Source organism: Ostrinia furnacalis, unplaced genomic scaffold (genome assembly GCF_004193835.3).
Source record: "Ostrinia furnacalis isolate ACB-3 unplaced genomic scaffold, ASM419383v2 OfSCF7420, whole genome shotgun sequence".
Taxonomy (NCBI): domain Eukaryota; kingdom Metazoa; phylum Arthropoda; class Insecta; order Lepidoptera; family Crambidae; genus Ostrinia; species Ostrinia furnacalis.
The window spans coordinates 208838-228144 of NW_021137659.1; the positions used below are offsets into that span (position 1 = coordinate 208838).

Consider the following 19307-nt stretch of genomic DNA (forward strand, 5'->3'; position numbering starts at 1 on the left):
ATAGAGATATTTCACTAATCTTGCTAAGAACATTTAGATTATAATCCAGTAAAATCCTTCAATATTTGCAAAAAAATTACTTACATTTTATATTCTAATCCTATTTTATCTATTCATAAATATTTCAAGAGTAATTTAAGTAATCATTTCTCAAGAAAATCTCGTAGCTACCAGGCACTCATAAACCGTAGGAGGCAAACACAAAAGCAAGTGAGCGCACGCTACCAACCATCGGACAGTAAAAAGTCTACGCTAACCTCAGTCTTTCTGCCAATCGTTTCTGACCTGGCAGTTGCTCGACCACATCCTGTTCAACCCGGCCCTATGGATCCACACGCCGGCTGCAGTCCAGGCTAGACTGTACTGCTACCTGGCTACGGACTTCCTGGCTGACGCTCACATATACGGCAGCGTGAGGAGGGTCAGCACTGTACTCCAGACAGTCCACACGCTGAAGTTCTACTACTGGGTCGTGAACCCACGGTCGAAGAGTGGCATCTCTCCTAAGGGAATGGGTAAGTTCTGCAATTTTGTATCTTCTTTTATAACTTGTAAGAAATCTCAGAGTCAGACATTTTGGGTTAGGCATCTGAAATAATTTAGTCAGACTGTGAATGATTGCAAGACCGTGATAAGATAATTAACATTCAATCAATCAAAGGCCAGAATCCAAGGTGAACTTTAAATCTAATTTTGTACTTTGTTTCATAATATTAGTCATGAACTTTCTGAATAACATACAAGATCTTCAAAGTTTATCAACTTTTGTAATTAATTAACCAAAATATAGCTTTTAATTAGCATTGTCTACTTACCGTTTATCACATGCATATTAGATATTTAGAACTAATACATTGTAAAATCATCGGCGAAGTCTACAGCGATTGAAATATCATTATTCACATCGTCGCAAATAAGTGTGTAAACGTCATCAATAATACGTAGGTAGGTACACATTTATCCTCTGATTAAACAACTCAAACACTCAGCAAATCAAGTCAAGGCAAACGTTAGCGAGGATCCCGACTGTAATTATTGCGCGTAGATTTAATGGTTTAAACGGCGGCCATATTTACTCCGCTGATTTGTCTCTGTCAGAGGCAAAGTTTATGATACGCCGGCCATTATCTCGTTAACGACTGCTTCTTCCAGCCATTAAGGGGATCAGATACCGCACTCGGATTGCGGACAAAGACACTCGATTAAAACTCGCTTTACATTTAAATGCCGTTTACTGGAGTTTATTTATCAGCGATTAAATTGATCGGCCGTTGTTTGGTGGAAGCGTCCGTTTTTAATGACAAGTCGATCATTATTACAGTTGTATTCAAATGAAATGAAACAATGTAGGTACTTGTGTGATATTTTTGACAAAAAATAATAAATTGTTCCTAAGTAATGAATACGAATAGGACTTTTCGTACAAATCAAACAACGGGGCCGTCCTTACTCAATGAAATGACAGCCCAATCTGACGCCCGGACTGACTGTGTAACATCCCTGAGCCATATTGTGTAGTTTGTTCACTGTCTTACTTATAACTTTGTCTCTTTCTTGTATTTCCTTCGATGGAGTTACAAAAAAATACCGTTACACAAAATCCAAGCATTACAATACAATAAATAACCATTTACATGACATCTGTATCTATCTAATCTTCATAATTCTAATAGTTAAGTCAAATAACAAATGACATTTCACGGTCCGATGCACACGGGTACCAGGAGACGATGGGCTAAAAGAGTTTGCTCCTTCACAGATGGCCCACGCCCCGCCCACAAGGATATCCTTACCATCCGCGCGTACATCCTTCTCTTTCTAAAGCAACTCATTATGATCGGCAACGGCGTCAAGGAGGACGAGCTGCAGTCGATACTAAACTACCTGACCACTATGCACGAGGTATGCTTTCCTGGTACTTTTGGGCTTATAAGTTTGATTGGATTTGTGATTAAAATGGTTTTTTTTCTATCACAGGACGAAAACTTACACGATGTCTTGCAAATGCTGATTTCTCTTATGTCGGAACACCCCAGTTCGATGGTGCCAGCTTTTGACGCAAAAGTAAGTTTTACTTTAGAACTACCCTCAAATTGTATATTTTTATAGTTTGTTATTACATTTTAACGCTTTATGTGCGTTATTTCCAGGGTGGTGTGAGGACGATTTTCAAGCTCCTATCATCAGAAAGCCAACTTATAAGATTACAAGCTCTGAAACTACTTGGATTCTTTCTTAGCAGAAGTACACACAAGTAAGTACCTGCATTTACTGTCGTTGTAATGATTTTTAATGTTGTTCATGGAAGTTTTTTGTAGGTGAAACGATATTTTTTATGTGAATTTATAAAAATATCGTATTTAGAATATATTTTGGTTTGGTTTCGTTTGTAATGGTTTAAAAATGCTGACGCTTAACTTTAGTGGCAAAATTCCAACAAAAAATATTATACCCAAAATCTCGTCGATTCGATATCCACTTTAGACTGGCTTTTGTGTCTTTCTACTCGAATAACTTTATGTACTAAGTCTTTTCATTTGTCTGTGGACCGCTTTATCGCTCCAAGAGCTAGACTTTAAAACGCAGACTCCGTTGGTTTTTATTTGGAAAATGTACGTTTCGATGGGCATTTAAATGTGTCTGGGTCTACAGAACGGTTTTATCTTTAGTATTACTGTGCTTTTCTTAATTTTGAGAACGATAATAAACTTAAGTGTTGCTAAAACGTATGTTCCTTCAAACCACTTTTAAGGCATTACGTAGTTACTTATTCACTCATTCTTAAGCTAGGTTGCACCATCATAGTTACTTTAACATTAACAAAGGTCAAAAATTTATCAAACTCCATACAAAAACACCGGTTATCATTATAATTACGTTAAAGTTAGGTGGTGAAACTCAGCCTTTATCTTCCATTATTCAAAAGTGATGTTACTTGATCGAATCCAGACTCAAATAAGAACAAGTTTCATGACACGTTGTGTTAATAAAAATATAGTTTAACTTTAGCTAAAGTAGCAATTGTCAGTGAAATGAAGTGCTATTGAATGAAAGTAGTTCAAATCCTTTTTCAAGTGCCGAAGTCACAGTTCTCCATTAAAACAATCTGATTTAATTATCAGCGTTGGGATCGTTCCCAACTTTTTATAAGTACTTACTAAAATTCTCTAAGGGATTTGTCAAAACTGTAATTACGTTATTTTAGAGAGTCTGTAAGTGGTTCCAAAAGTTTCTCAATTAAAATAAGTGCCGCCATTTCATATTTATTTACCAATATTCCGACTACGAATAGACAAAGGAATAAATTGCCTCGAAAGTTGGCAAGCTTAAGTAAAGTTGAGAGTAGATAAATTTGTAACCGTTGTATTGGAAACTTAGCTCTTATTTCGCGGATATGAGGGCAATCTCAATTTAGAACTTAACTTTTGCTCAGGTTGAACTTTGGACGTCCGTTTCATCTTTTTAAGGGGTGTATTTTCGAAAATAAAATACGGCCAACTAGCAGCGATACAAAAGGTCGATACGACTGTCGAGTTGACAGTATATTCTGTCTCTTCCCATCTTGTGTATTTGTCGTAATGTCTCGTTCTCCCGCCAAAATATGTCAAAGTCAGACGGGATCACACATGAAATTGGGTTTGTTTACATTTGGTATCGCTTCTCGTTGGCCGTACTTTAATTTCTTAGCAGATACCTACGTCATGTGATTCTCCGCGAGCAAATTCAGCGAAAACCATTCACTGGTTTGAGTTGGTCAAGCGCTTAACTGAGGTATGGGAGCGGCAAGGGAGGGGTGACATTGACATTAATGACGTGACAGAACATACAATCTGAAGGAGATCTGAAGTCTCGCTGACTTTTGACCGTCACAAAAACACCCTCGCATGTTTCTTCTTCTTGTTGTGTCGACAAACAAACCTACTCAGCGTCAGTCCAAAACTCCGCCACAAGAATGGCGTTGTCAGCAGCCTTCATTAAATCTTCCTGCGTGCAGTTGTTTGGGCACGCAGGGCACGACATCATGTGCTTCGCCGACTGGGGAACTAAACCACACTTGCACTCCAAGTTTGAGCCTGAACCTGAACAGATTGTCCTTACTACGGCCGACCTGCATCCGAAGTCTATTTAAAGACTTCCAGGTAGGCCAGGGGAGCTCATGCTTATCACCCTCGCGTGCTGCTTCCATACCTCAGGTACTGACTCAGTTAACTATGTCTATACCCATAGATCAGTCATTAAGGTAGGCCTTTAACACTCGTATAATAATATGCAGATAAGATTTATTTTAGATCGTTTCATCCACGAAGACGCGCCCCACCATTCTTCCGCTAATGTCTGAGTGTTATCGGTACACGCTTAATTTTCCATGAGTGCACACGCACACTACAATAATGACGCTCGGATTGCTCGGATCAATCTCCCGCACCCCGCGCTTCCCTCGACCAAAATTGGTGGGGCGCGTCTTCGTAGATGAAACGATCTATAGTCTGGTCTGGTGTGCGACGGGCGCCTGCAGTGAGTGTGCGAGCGCGACAGCAACATAATTACGCGCGAGCGATAAGGATGGGTAGCTTGGGGTCATTGGACAAAATTCTACGTGCTCGCAGACCGGACTTTATACTTATAGCCACGCTAGCCAAATCAGTGAAGGGGTTGGAGTGGCCGACTCGAGATCCGAGGAACGCGGGTTCGAATCCCACCGCCGCTCGACTATTGTGGTGAGCCCACTCGTAACACAAGCTTATTTAGCTTACCACGAGGGGCTAATGGGACTATTAGTAATTTGTGCAATACAAATTGCTAATAATCTTAAAAAAAATATACTTTTCAGACGAAAATACGACGTGATGTCTCCTCACAACCTATACACGCTGCTGGCGACGCGGCTGGGAGCGTGCGGCGAGGGCCTGGCGCTGCCGGTGTACAATGCTTTATACGAATTGCTGACGGAGCACGTCGGGCAGCAGATCCTGTACACCAGCCACCCGGAACCGCAGCCACACTTCAGGCTGGAGAACCCCAGTAAGTTTCTCGAGAAGAATATGTTTCTACTGTTTGGTTTGTAAGAGAGCCTTTAGACAGCGTATAACATTCGTGATGCGGCGAGGGCCTGGCGCTGCCGGTGTACAATACTTTATACGAATTGCTGACGGAGCACGTTGGGCAACAGATCCTGTACACCAGCCACCAGAACCCTAGTGAGTGTCTAAAGGGAATATTTTTCTACTGTCATTTGGTTTGTAAGAGAGCCTTTAGACAGCGTGTAATATTCGTGATGCGGTGAGGGCCTGGCGCTGCCGGTGTACAATGCTTTATACGAGTTGCTGACGGAGCTCCTGACGGAGATCCTGTACACCAGCCACCCAGAGCCGCAGCCACACTTCAGGCTGGAGAACCCCAGTGAGTATCTTGAGAAGAATATGTTTCTACTGTTTGGTTTGTAAGAGAGCCTTTAGACAGCGTATGCGGCGATGGCCTGGCGTTGCCGGTGTACAATGCTTTATACGAGTTGCTGACGGAGCTCCTGACAGAGATCCTGTACACCAGCCACCCGGAGCCGCAGCCGCACTTCAGGCTGGAGAACCCCAGTAAGTAGCTTAGCGAATGTCTACTTGTTGTTTTCCGTTACTACCAAAAAGGCTGAAAACCCCAGTGTGTTTTAGGGAAACATTCCTCTACTTCTCCTATCGTGTTTAGTTTATTATTATTTAAATACATAGTTTTCATTCTTGAGCAACAAATAAGCTGCGAAGCCTTTGAACGAATAGCTCAATGTTGCTTCTGAAGTACAGAATTATGTTTATTTTCTCGGATCGAGAGAGTTTTACTGCTAGCTGGCCAGTTATTACTTCCTTAATGTCAGCTGCCTATTTCTCTAAAGAGAATAATTATAACCAAGTTTGACTATTCCTGATAAAATCATGATTTATTTATCTTTAGCTACATAATTTTAGAATAGTTCTTATACATTTCAGCTCAAAGATAACTCGATAGAGGAAAACATCTGTAGTTCTGTACCCGATAGACTTCGCCTAAAAGGGTTCACAGTCAATCAAATATTCACCACACAACTTTTCCTTCCAGTGATCCTCAAAGTGGTGGCAACATTGATCCGGCAGTCGAAGCAGACGGAGCAGTTGCTGGAGGTCAAAAAGCTGTTCCTGTCTGACATGACACTGCTGTGCAGCAACAACCGCGAGAACCGCCGCACAGTGCTGCAGATGTCCGTCTGGCAGGTAATGTTCGTTCCAAAAGACGTCCACTACTGGACAAAGTCCTCCCCAAGGATTTCCAGAACTACCGGTCCTACGCTGCCTGCATCCAAGTAATAATAATAATAAATACACTTTATTGCACACCACTTTATAGTACTTCCCGTGACCTCCTCAAAATAAATCGTTAGTCCACCTAGTTAGGTTCCTGCTCACACTATGCCTTTTGGTCTGGTAGGTAATACGGCTGAAAATCTGCTTCTCTTTCTTTTGTTCCTATTTCTTTCAAAGTGTTCCATTTATTCCACCGGCTGGCATGTCGGGAGAAAAATTTTCTGTCGATCTGACTCCAGAGTCGCTTCCAGAAGTGAACAGTAGATATCTACATCTTTTTTACGTGTCGAAATGTGATATTTGCTAAAATGCTTAATGGCTGATCAGGTGGACCGACGACATCATAAAGGTAGCAGGAAGGCGCTGGACCCAGGCCGCTACCAATCGATCAACATGGAAATCATTGGTGGAGGCCTATGTTCATTGTTCAGCAGTGGACGTCCTATGATATGATGATGAATGGCTGATTGTTCTCATTGGGGACGAGGACTTTCTTTTTATATGTAGAACTAGCTGAGCCCGCGACTTCGTACGCATGAAAACCCGTTTTCGCAACATTTTTCATTTTTGCTCTGCACCTATTACTCGTAGCGTGATGTTGTATAGCCTATAGCCTTCCTCAATAAATGGGCTATCTAACACTGAAAGAATTTTTCAAATCGGATCGTAGTTCCTGAGATTAGCGCGTTCAAGTAAACAAACAAACTCTTCAACTTTATAATATTAGTATAGATAATACAATTCCCTTTCTTATCCCCCAGGAATGGCTGATAGCGATGGCGTACATCCACCCCAAAAATGCTGAGGAGCAAAAGATATCCGACATGGTGTACTCTCTGTTCCGGATGCTGCTGCACCACGCCATCAAGCACGAGTATGGTGGTTGGAGGGTGTGGGTGGATACGCTGGCTATTGTGCACTCTAAGGTAACCTTTAGCAAAGCCACAATGAGTATCAGTCGGTATCAATCGCTATCAATATGTATCAATCGCTATCAATCGCCATCAATCAGTATCAATCGCCATCAAGCACGAGTACGGTGGCTGGCGGGTGTGGGTGGATACACTGGCCATAGTGCACTCTAAGGTAACCTTTAGCCAAGCCACAATGAGTATCAGTCGGTATCAATCGCTATCAATCGCTATCAATCGCCATCAATCAGTATCAATCGCCATCAAGCACGAATATGGTGGTTGGAGGGTGTGGGTGGATACGCTGGCTATTGTGCACTCTAAGGTATACTCTAGCTTAAATAACCATTGGCACTTGTCAATCACTATCAGTCGCCTTCCATCTGTATCAATCGCTATCAATCGCCATCAACCGGTATCAGTCGCCATGAAATAATATCAATCGCCATCAAGCACGAGTACGGCGGCTGGCGGGTGTGGGTGGATACCCTGGCCATAGTGCACTCTAAGGTATTCTACAACAAAGTATTAATCGCCATCAATCTGTATCAGTCGCCATCATTCTGTATCAGTCGCCATCAGTTCGTTGTAATTGCCATCAATTAGTATCCATCGCCATCAAGCACGAGTATGGCGGCTGGCGGGTGTGGGTGGATACGCTGGCCACTCTAAGGTATACTCTAGCTTAAATAACCATTGGCACTTGATAATCACTATCAATCGCCTTCAATCTGTATCAATCGCCATCAACCGGTATCAGTCGCCATGAAATAATATCAATCGCCATCAAGCACGAGTACGGCGGCTGGCGGGTGTGGGTGGATACACTGGCCATAGTGCACTCTAAGGTAACCTTTAGCCAAGCCACAATGAGTATCAGTCGGTATCAATCGCTATCAATATTTATCAATCGCTATCCATATGTATCAATCGCTATCCATATGTATCAATCGCCATCAATCAGTATCAATCGCCATCAAGCACGAGTACGGCGGCTGGCGGGTGTGGGTGGATACGCTGGCTATAGTGCACTCTAAGGTATACTCTAGCTTAAATAACCATTGGCACTTGATAATCACTATCAGTCGCCTTCTATCTGTATCAATCGCCATCAACCGGTATCAGTCGCCATGAAATAATATCAATCGCCATCAAGCACGAGTATGGCGGCTGGCGCGTGTGGGTGGATACGCTGGCTATTGTGCACTCTAAGGTATTATCTAGCTACTTAAATAACTAAATGGCACTTGTCAATCACTATCAGTCGCCTTCAATCTGTATCAATCGCTATCAACCGGTATCAGTCGCCATCAAATAATATTAATCGCCATCAAGCACGAGTATGGCGGCTGGAGGGTGTGGGTGGATACGCTGGCTATCGTGCGTTCTAAGGTATACTCTAGCTTAAATAACCATTGGCACTTGTCAATCTGTATCAATCGCTATCAATCGCCATCAACCGGTATCAGTCGCCATCATTCAACATCAATCGCCTTTAGTATTAATTGCCATCAAGCACGAGTATGGCGGCTGGCGCGTGTGGGTGGATACACTGGCTATAGTGCACTCTAAGGTATACTTTAAGATACCAATTGCCATCATTCAGTGTCACTTGTCGTCAATCGCTATCATTCAACATCTTGTCTGGCCAGTTTGTGTTGATATTTCGTCTCTAACCCCCCTTATTAATAGGAGTTACACCCTTGTTAAATTTTTGGCTTAAATTGTCATTTAGTGATCATCACTTATCATCAGGTGAGTAAGTGATGGAAATGTCATTTTAATCCAGAGTTCATTCTAGTTGTTTTTATTAATAAGGGGGTAAGAGTCAAAGCACATGCGTAGCGCAAAGATTTCGCTATATCGCGCGATGCGGCGCGGCTCCGGCCTAACACTATCGTCATCTTTAGCTCTCTGTAATGAGTCATCAGCTAACGTTGAAATGCCACCGAACTTGATTCTGGTCTTTTCTTTTCCGACCATCGGTTTTTAATTTTTCACACTGATCTACTTTTATTATTTCGTTAGATATCTAAACTTTCATTTTCAATCAATAACTATTATTATAGCCTGACCAGGAACATAAAAACCCTGGCATAGAGGCGCTTCAATTGCATTTGATAGTGCAACACTGGGTACAGTCGTACCTGTATTAAATTAATAGGCTAACTTTATGTATCAGGATTCAGGATTATAGGCTTGTTTAATATTTTCATAAATTAACAAAAACGTATTATATTAAAGGTAAACTGGTTTAAATAAATTAAATGAAACCATCAATCGAGCAAGTAGGATTTTATTATTATTCATAAATAATCAAATTCTGAATATTCAACTACAATGTCTGCTCATGAACGCTTCAAACTCTGTACTTCTTTCCCAATTCCATAAAATTCAATACTTACAAAGTGACAAAAAACTTTAAAATAGGTAGTTGAAACAAACCACAGCTAATTTTCATAGTTGACTGTACTATACGATAAACATGTCAGTCAATTTGACAACCTTTGTCGGAAACATTATTCAATGAAAATATTGTCCGAACCCTTAGTATTTCTCTTCGACAAATACTTTAACACATTGTGAACCACTTTTCTTTCACGACTATAAAAAGATTTAAGCAATTAATTCACAAAATCAATTGCGCACATTTAAAATAAAGTTTGTTTACACTTTGACAGCAATAGATTGACATGCAAGGTGACATGTCAATGAAGTTTTTTTTTTCCGTTACTGTTGCCATTAAAAGAAATTAGTACCATTAATTTTCCGCAACATGGCGAGGGTTTTTATGTTCCTGGTCAGGCTATACTACTCAAATTCATAATTTCAAATTCCAGGTCTCATACGAAGAGTTCAAGCTGCAGTTCGCTCAAATGTACGAGCACTACGAGCAGCGGCGCGCTGACAACATCACGGACCCGGCGGAGCGGCAACAGCGCCCGATCTCCACCATCTCGGGCTGGGACCGCCACGCCGACGCGCGCGTGCCCGACGCCGACAGCGTTGCCAGCTCGCCCGTCTCCATCCGCAAGCAGAACGTCCTCAACCACGCCGCCCAAACAGAAATCGGAAAAGGCCTGTCTCTCCGAGAAGTCGAGGCCTGCAGCTGCAAAACCGACGATCGGACTACACAGGTCGTGTACAGTGAAGTGTGTAAAGTGCATAGCCCTAAGCGTACCGAAGTGCCCCCCGATGGTTGTGATAGTGTTAAATGTACAGACAGTGAGGTGGAACACGCGATAGACGAGGAACCGGAACACAAATTGCTCAATGCGGATAGCGAATTAGTCGACTCTATTATAAACGAAAACAAATATTTGGAGAGCTCCGAATCTGGGATCGCGACGGTTGAAAACTCGGAGAAGACGGACAAGCCTTTGACGAGGCAGGGAAGCCTCGACTACATCCCGGTCAGAGACGTCGGCGACGGCGTCTCGAAGGACGACAACACGGATAAAAGCGAAGGGATATCTTCCAGTTTGTCGGCAAGTGAAACTGCGAGCCCTGAGAGGGTTGCCGAACTTAACATAGTGACAGAGAGAGAATCGGAGTTGTCGGATCCGTCCGAGTTGTATCTGACGCCGAGCGAAGCGACTAGCCCTAAGAAAACGCAAGATAAGACTGACATACACATTCCAGACGACGACAGTGATGACCCTAAGCACGTCGCGATAAACATCGTCAATGACGTGCTGACGATCGCTTTAGAAACTGTCAGATTAAAAACAGATGACGACACCGATTCAGGTGCGATATCGGGAGGCTTACATTCCGAAGGTAACACACCAAACGGTCGCGAGGATTTCGAGCATGAAATCGAAGAAATCATTGACGAGAAACGAATGGCGGAAGCTATCGCCAATGAGCTCGTAGATGATATTATTAGTAAGGTAGTTTCGAGTGAGGAGGATAAGGTAGAAGACGAAAATGTAAATAATACGTCGGACGATAACAGCCCTCAAAGGGTGATACCGTCTGACCATCCGCACGAGGGGAACGTTTTGCCTCTCGATGGGGAATTTTTAGTCAATTCTAGGAAAGAGGAAGAAGAAAAGACAACAGAAACCGAAATCGTTGATGAAGTGTCTGAAGAAAACGCGAAAAACGAAAGCCAAAGAGTAGAGATGCCCACAGAAGAGGAACCAAAGACGCCGGAAATTCCACCTATATCGACGATCAGCGAGAATATCTCGCTGGCTAATAAGAAGGAACAAGAGAGTGAGGAGGAAAGGAATCGAGAGGGAGAGAGAGAGAAGCGCCGCGTCAGTCTGCCGGGAGACGGCGAGATGAAGCAGGACAGCAATAGGAGCGAGGGCGTGGCCTCGCAAGGGACGAATACATCTACGTCACCGAAGAGGCCGCGAAGCGCTTCTACGAGCACTCAAGTAGACTCAAACCATTTCGGTAAGTTACTCTTTGATTTTATTCTGTTAAGTTTTACCAAGAGGGGAACCAGTTGTATAAAAGACATGTGTTTGTTAATTACGTTAGTAGATGTTTTATGTAGTATCACAGAATAATAATAAAAAGGTATTTTAAAAAATGTATGCTCAATGTCATTATCAATATGATGTAATTTAGCCTGTCTCAAGAGTCAAGCACCATTTTGTTGACAAACGTCAGTGATCGGCACTGCGCCGAAGCTATAGGGCTGACTTCGGTAAAATGATGTGACGTGAGGTGCCAAACTGCGGAAAATGGCGGAGGAAATACATGATTTAGCAGGATTTAGCATGAATTATCATGAATAATATTAACTACTTATTTACCTCTCAGTGTCTTGAGGCAACTTAAAAAAGTATATTCTGTGTTTTTATTATTATTTAGGCAGTTAAATACTGCACAGTATTTAGTACACCATTTTCTTTATTTTCTTCCATCATACACAAGAATACGCGTGCGTGAGTCAATGTTCGCTCGTATGTGAGGCCTTGTCGAATAGTATCCTGTAGGTGGGCCATCGTGCGTGTTTTGTTTTCGATGTAAACTCGCGGAGATGAACAGGCCTGGTAGTATGGACATTCTCTTGATAAGAATCGCAGCTACTCTTATATGGTAGAGCGAGTTTTCCCAGAAGATTCCTATTACCTCATGCTTTGGAAGGCTTAATTCGGGCTATAATTTCAGGAACTTAACAGCATCGTTTTTATGTAAAGATATGTTCGTAATTTTGTAAATACCTATGTAAATTTGTGACGAATGTTCGCAGAATCCAAGCGGCCGTCGAAATGCTCGCGAGCCATGTTCTCGCCGGGCCCGACGCGGCCGCCGTTCCGCATCCCTGAATTCCGCTGGTCGTACATACACCAGCGGCTGCTGTCTGATGTTCTGTTCTCGTTAGAGACTGATATACAGGTCAGTGGAATTTATAATGATGTACTCTAAAGCCTGGTCCGTGAGCACGTAGAATTTTGTCCAATGACCCCAAGCTACCCATCCTTATCGCTCGCGCGTAATTATATTGCTGTCGCGACTGTGCGACGCGCGCCTGCATTGAGTGTGCGAGCGCGACAGCAACATAATTACGCGCGAGCGATAAGGATGGGTAGCTTGGGGTCATTGGACAAAATTCTACGTGCTCCCGGACCAGACTATAGTAAGAGATAATGGGATTATTCCCACATCTCGTTAGCACCGCTGCAACTGCTAAACAAGTATGAAAATCCTGGTTAAGAGGGAGCTGTAGCAATGGGAACGAGAAAGGTGAATAGTCTAGGAACCTTTTTCTTTGTCTTTTGGAATAAGAGTTCATTTTGAATTCTTACTTTATGGATCTAGACGATTTTATCATTTATAAATTTAGTTTTTGATTGTTTAGTTTATCAACAACAATCTTGAAGTAAGTTATTCTTAAAGTCAATAATTCATTAGCAATATGACATGCTTGAAAAAGACGTTATTTATTTGGATGACTTCTTGGCCATTTCACCTAAAATTGATGAATAGAATAGAAAAGGTTTATTGACACAGAAAAAAAGACACAATACAAAAAAAAACAACAAAAATGTTGGCTATTAAAACAAGTGGTGAGAAAAAACTGTGCCAATAGGCACCCGCTCTGCATTTATCGTGACATGCTCAAAAGGGCAAGTCACGAAGCTGGTCTTCCTTGGACGCCCTGAGAAATAACTGTACGCTAAATAATAAGGGTGCTACTATTTTACAAAAGCGGATTTCCATTTCACCGATGTCCAAGCTAAATTGGCAGCTCATTTAGCTGCAATAGGTCTAATTTTGCAACAAGAATGTGTATTGCTGATGTGGTTTTGATTCTTTTTCTTTGACATTCCAGGTGTGGCGAAGCCACTCAACCAAATCCGTGATAGACTTCGTGAATAGCAGCGAGAACGCGATCTTTGTGGTGAACACCGTTCACCTGATCAGCCAGCTGGCCGACAACCTGATCATCGCGTGCGGTGGCCTGCTGCCGCTGCTGGCTTCGGCTACCTCGCCCAATGTGAGTTGCTGGCGTTTATGCTCGCCTGGTACTCTTAGCCATAGTAATCAGCAGCAATAATAGGATTTTCGTGGTGAACACGGTTCACCTGATCAGCCAGCTGGCCGACAACCTGATCATCGCGTGCGGTGGCCTGCTGCCGCTGCTGGCTTCGGCTACCTCGCCCAATGTGAGTTGCTGGCGTTTATGCTCCCCTGGTACTTCTGGCCGTACTAATCAACAGCGAAGACGCAATCTTTGTGGTGAACACCGTTCGCCTGATCAGCCAGCTGGCCGACAACCTGATCATCGCGTGCGGTGGCCTGCTGCCGCTGCTGGCTTCGGCTACGTCTCCTAATGTGAGTTGTTGGCATTTATGCTTGCCTGGTACTTGTAGTCGTAGTAATCAGCAGCAATAATAGGGTCTCCGTGGTGAATATTGTTCACCTGATCAGCCAGCTGGCCGACAACCTGATCATCGCGTGCGGTGGCCTGCTGCCGCTGCTGGCTTCGGCTACCTCGCCCAATGTGAGTTGCTGGCGTTTATGCTCGCCTGGTACTTCTCGCCGCACTAATCTGTGCTGAATATTAATTTTATTAACCGATAGTTCAACCAACCATAGTTCAACGAACCAATTAGTTCTTAAAAAAGGGAGATGTAAATAATACAAGTATGTGAACTATTATATGAAAACTGAATTTTACATAATTTTTATCCAAGTAGCTAATTCACGCTCTGCCTCGTACATTATTTTCAAACACTAATCAAGTCTCTTACATTTTAAAGTAACATTTCTGTCACATGCTGCGATCACTTCACGAAGCGGCATAATACCACGATGACAATAAGAAGATGACAGCGTATTGTCTAAAATCAATAAAATGTGTCGATAGGATATAATCATAGCACGCAACCAAGGCTTTCAGGCAGGTTTTTACCGCCAGAAATCTTTGTCATTTAAATAAATTTAATTTTGGACTTATTTTCTATCGCAGAATGAACTCGACGTCATCGAGCCGACGCAAGGCATGCCTGTAGAAGTGGCGGTGACGTTCCTTCAGCGTCTTGTCAGCATGGCTGACGTGCTGATATTCGCCAGTGCGCTGAACTTCGCTGAACTAGAAGCTGAGAAGAACATGTCTTCTGGAGGCATCTTGAGACAGTGCTTGAGATTGGTAAGCTGGAGGATTGGGGCTTGGAGATTTTGTGGCAAGCATTTTGTTTTAAAAATATTTTACTGAACAGATGGAAAAGAAATTAGGGTGTATTAGCATCTATCCAGCTTTTAAAGTTATTTCTTACCTGCGGTGTATTTGATTTAATAGAATGTGTAGAACTTGAGAGTAGTGATTGGAACGTTGCGCCAATATTACTGTTTTGGCTTCAGATTTTGTGAATGATACTCGTCATTGTATTTAATTTTCTATTTGTTTTACCTGAGATGCCACACTATCTCCAAACCGATGATTTTGATATTTTTATTTCTTTCTTGTTGTTTGGTCATAATTTCGTTTTAATTTTAGTACGCTCTAATTAAAGGTACTTACAAAAGAGATTTCATCGATTTCAAAATCTTCGACTATTGAATTGAATGCTTAGACAAGATCAATTTTACTGGTTATTTTCTATCTATCATAGCTGAGACATAGTTTACAGAGATAGTGAACTATAAAAATAGAGACTGTAGATACACTCTTCCGTGTTACTCTTCTATAGATACTTATAGTTACTTTCTATAAGAATGCCGAACTCCTTTTTTGTGTTAAAATCATTCAACCCCTTCGGTCTTATCGATTTGGGTACCAGGGGCCCACGAGTCGATAGAGAGTAAAATGTTTAAAAAAGTGACTGGCCTGTTTGAAAAGGGAATGCAAGGAGTTCGGTGTTCGACTTGGAGTAGTGTGTGTAGCTCTAGAATAGCTAGCGTGCGTGTGTCGTAGGTGTGCACGTGCGCGGTGCGCAATTGTCTCGAGTGCAAGGAGCGCCAGCGATACGCCGCCGCCAGAGCCGCGCGCCCTACGGACTCGCCTGACCCCAAGGTAAAACACACCGTATCACCTACCCGTAAAGCCGACTTTCGGTTGCTATTATTGGTTATTGTCTAAGATTTTTGTGACCAATGAAAGCAAGCGATGTCGTCCCTTTTTCTCTCACAGATCCTTAAGAAACACCGTCCCTTTTACTTCTTCAAATCACCGTCACATCCTTTCGAGTTTATGGTATCCTGGTACAGGGATTCACGCTAATTGTTTCATTTGACTTTTGGACACCTTTCTTGTTATTCACTGATTTTTTCTTGGAAGGACTTATTTAAATTTTCTTTGCCCGCCCACCACATTCAGAAGAATTTACACCGTCCTATCGCCTTGGCAGTCATGCGTTCCTGGTGCAACCTTTGTAATTTATACGCCTACGTGCCAGTGAAATATTTGTAATTTTATGTCTATTAGAATTTTGAAACTGTCACCGTTATCTGTCAATATATTTTGTAAATATTTATCTATGTATCTGTAATTTATATTTATGCATGATGTAAGAATGTACTCAACAAAATTAATTGTGTAGGCCTACTTTTCTATTATTACTATTTCAATAAAATTGTTACAAGACACAATATTTCTAGATGCACGTTTCTTTAAAAATATACATAGACACGTTTTGGAATTAAGTAGAACATAAATAAAACTATTTCTGAAATTAAACTAGACTCTCCCTTCCCTTTTGTCCCTTTTAAGGTTACTAAAAAAACAGATAGTACTCGTAGTAAGTCAGTCTTCAATCTTCTCCTGATTCGTGATGTCCCAGTACCTTGTTACGGTTTCCTAGCTAACTTTCGTTATTACACCGTTAAAATGTACAGTTAAAAAACATCCCAAAAATACCGTAACATCTTCCCTCTCATCTTATTCATAAAATGTGCTTTAAATAGATATAACTTTCTCTTTCTAATTCTTAACACTGCACAGTATATTCGTCCTTGTCACACCCTGTCCCAAATCTTAAAACGTTTTTTTCTCTGCACAAGATTCTACGGTCGCCAACATATCCTTTTATGAAACGTCAATTGATTTTGAATCATATTTAATAGACATAAATTTCAAAATCCATTGGGGAAAACCGTTTTTTTTATGGCTACTAGAGACTGTTCAGGTAAAAGGTTCCCATTCACGGCTTCCAAGCACTCCTCACACCTTATGATAGCCTGGTATTTTGTGGCACACTTACAAATCTAGAGCATTGTTTTTAATGGGATTAATTAATTAAGTAAATAATGAGTTTATTATGTGTGTTTCTTTTTGCGGTTTAGAGTGTGGTGGCAAGTCTTGCCGATGCTTCGAGTCCTGTCAAGGATCCCGAGAGGCTTCTTCAGGATATGGACGTGAACAGGCTTCGAGCTGTCATTTATAGAGATGTTGTAAGTACATAACAATATTTTTCATTACATAAATAGATATTTAGACACACCCAACGACTTGAAGAGACCCTTTTTTGCTACCTTGGAATTTTCGAAAAAGGGATCGAAGCAACTTCTTGTAAACTCATGATCTCCTAGTATGCGAACCTTCGTTAATTAACTTGTTGACACTTTTAAGCTTCTTTAAGTAGTTTCTTTGGATAGGACATAAATCATACTATTGACAAAAAATGAACCTTCCCTACGTTCCCAAAAATGTAAAAGATGAATAACTTCTCCCTTCCTCTGAGATCCTGGTAGTTCAAACGTAATCGATACTTTCCTTAGAATCTTTTTACCGTTAGGGGCCTTTTTTGTGCTCCTTTGAAACACAAGTAGTTCTGTCTCTTTCGTTTGTAACAAAGTCAGTTGACCACGTGATGTGACTTACAGAAAAGAAATCGGTTTGAATCATTGAGGGTTTCCTTTTGCGCTCACAAGTCGGCGCCACTGTCTTAACCACAAGGAAGTTACAGGAGTTTACTCGCCAGCCAGTGGCGGTGAAACCCTCCTTAGAAACATGATACGTTTATTTGAAACAGAATCCATATAAAGGTGTTAGTAACATGATAAATCTTCAGCCGAGTTAAATCACCATAACTTTAACCAGTGTTTTTATGAAGTTTGACAGATTTTTGACGTTTGTCAAAGTATAGATGACCCACGCTGAACTGTCCCGCCAAACTCAATGACAGGGGGGGCGCTACCATCGTTCAACTATATGGTTTCCAACATGGCAAAAATCGGAACTAGCGATCCGGTATTGACGGTGGCGCCCCACTGTCAATGTCATGCATAGGACAGTTCAGTATTTTGGAACTATAAGATGGTGCAATCAAAGGTTAATCTAGTGTTAGTAATTTTAGGCTTCAGTATAGTTAGTGCTGTACATCTCTCATTTATAATGCTCTAAATATTCACCCTCCCTTCACAGGAGGAGACGAAACAAGCGCAGTTCCTGTCTCTAGCGATCGTTTACTTCATCAGCGTGCTCATGGTGTCAAAGTACCGCGACATCCTCGAGCCGCCGGCGCACGCGCCGCCAGACTGCGCGCGTAGGCCGCACCACGCACACGACCATCACGGTATTGTACCTTATTCACTTGGTTTAAGGTCGAAAACTTATTGACACATGTGGCTATGGAGGGTTAAAAAGAACAAGATAAAGCCTGGTCCGTGAGCACGTAGAATTTTGTCCAATGACCCCAAGCTACCCATCCTTATCGTTGCCAACTTTTCTTTCAAAATATAAAGTATATCAGAGGTCGGAGAAGGAAAACAGACAGTATTAAAAAAAAAACAAACAGTATAGCTCTACAACGCGTACTTAAATGTGGTGTTGGGCATTTACTTTTAAAAATATCTATGGATACTAGTGATGCTAGGTGAAAACAGTATTTTGTATACTTTATTTTTGTTCAACAGTAAAAAGTATAATTTAGTGAAAAACAGTATAATACTGTTCAAAACAGTATAGTTGGTAACCCTACTGGCACCCGCAGTGGGTGTGCGAGCGCGACAGCAACATAATTACGTGCGAGCGATAAGGATGGGTAGCTTGGGATCATTGGACAAAATTCTACGTGCTAGTCGATGCCCGTTATCACTAAACAAACAGGGATCACTATCTTAGGTACTAATAAAAAATTACAAGCACGTTGAACACGTGATTAAAAGTCATTTCCATGCTAATCGTCACTTTGATGCATAAAACGTGTAATTTTATACAGCGTTGACGTATTTGCAATGCGCTCACCAGTTAGCGCCACTAGCGACTTTTATCCTGTTATTTACCAGTGGCGCCAACTAGTGAGTGGACTTATAAAACCATACATACCACCTCTGTAACATTATGGATGCAATAAAGAATTGAGTATTGAGTGCAAATAGGCCCTCATTAGGTTCTGTTAGTCCATAAGTCACAAAATGGTTACATGAAAGGTAACTTTAAATAAGACTACGATAACTAAATAGTAATATGTAGAACACCAACTTCAAGTATAATGAATACTCAAAAGATCATTAACACAAAAGATCGAAAAGCATGAATTTCATAGAACATTCTGCAACATACATGAAACTTCATGCCTATAATGACGCTTGAAGCTCGATTCAAACTCAAGTATGGATTAGAGGCCAGTGACTGGTATTTCAGTATTTTGACGGATCAGAAAAG

The 19307-nt window shown here is 41.7% G+C and overlaps 1 protein-coding gene across 1 annotated transcript in view; it reads left to right on the forward strand.

Annotated features, from left to right (window-relative positions):
• Positions 1-19307, forward strand: part of LOC114364449 (A kinase anchor protein rugose) — a 56124-nt gene that overhangs the window by 17217 nt on the left and 19600 nt on the right. Inside the window, exons 5-19 of the mRNA XM_028320619.1 lie at positions 293-515; positions 1760-1902; positions 1978-2064; positions 2151-2254; positions 4832-5022; positions 6085-6236; positions 7088-7205; positions 7516-7562; positions 10078-11644; positions 12450-12595; positions 13533-13697; positions 14673-14852; positions 15618-15716; positions 16985-17092; positions 18066-18216. Of these exons, the coding sequence (XP_028176420.1) occupies positions 293-515; positions 1760-1902; positions 1978-2064; positions 2151-2254; positions 4832-5022; positions 6085-6236; positions 7088-7205; positions 7516-7562; positions 10078-11644; positions 12450-12595; positions 13533-13697; positions 14673-14852; positions 15618-15716; positions 16985-17092; positions 18066-18216 (3481 nt within the window). The remainder of the gene's footprint in view (positions 1-292; positions 516-1759; positions 1903-1977; positions 2065-2150; positions 2255-4831; positions 5023-6084; positions 6237-7087; positions 7206-7515; positions 7563-10077; positions 11645-12449; positions 12596-13532; positions 13698-14672; positions 14853-15617; positions 15717-16984; positions 17093-18065; positions 18217-19307) is intronic.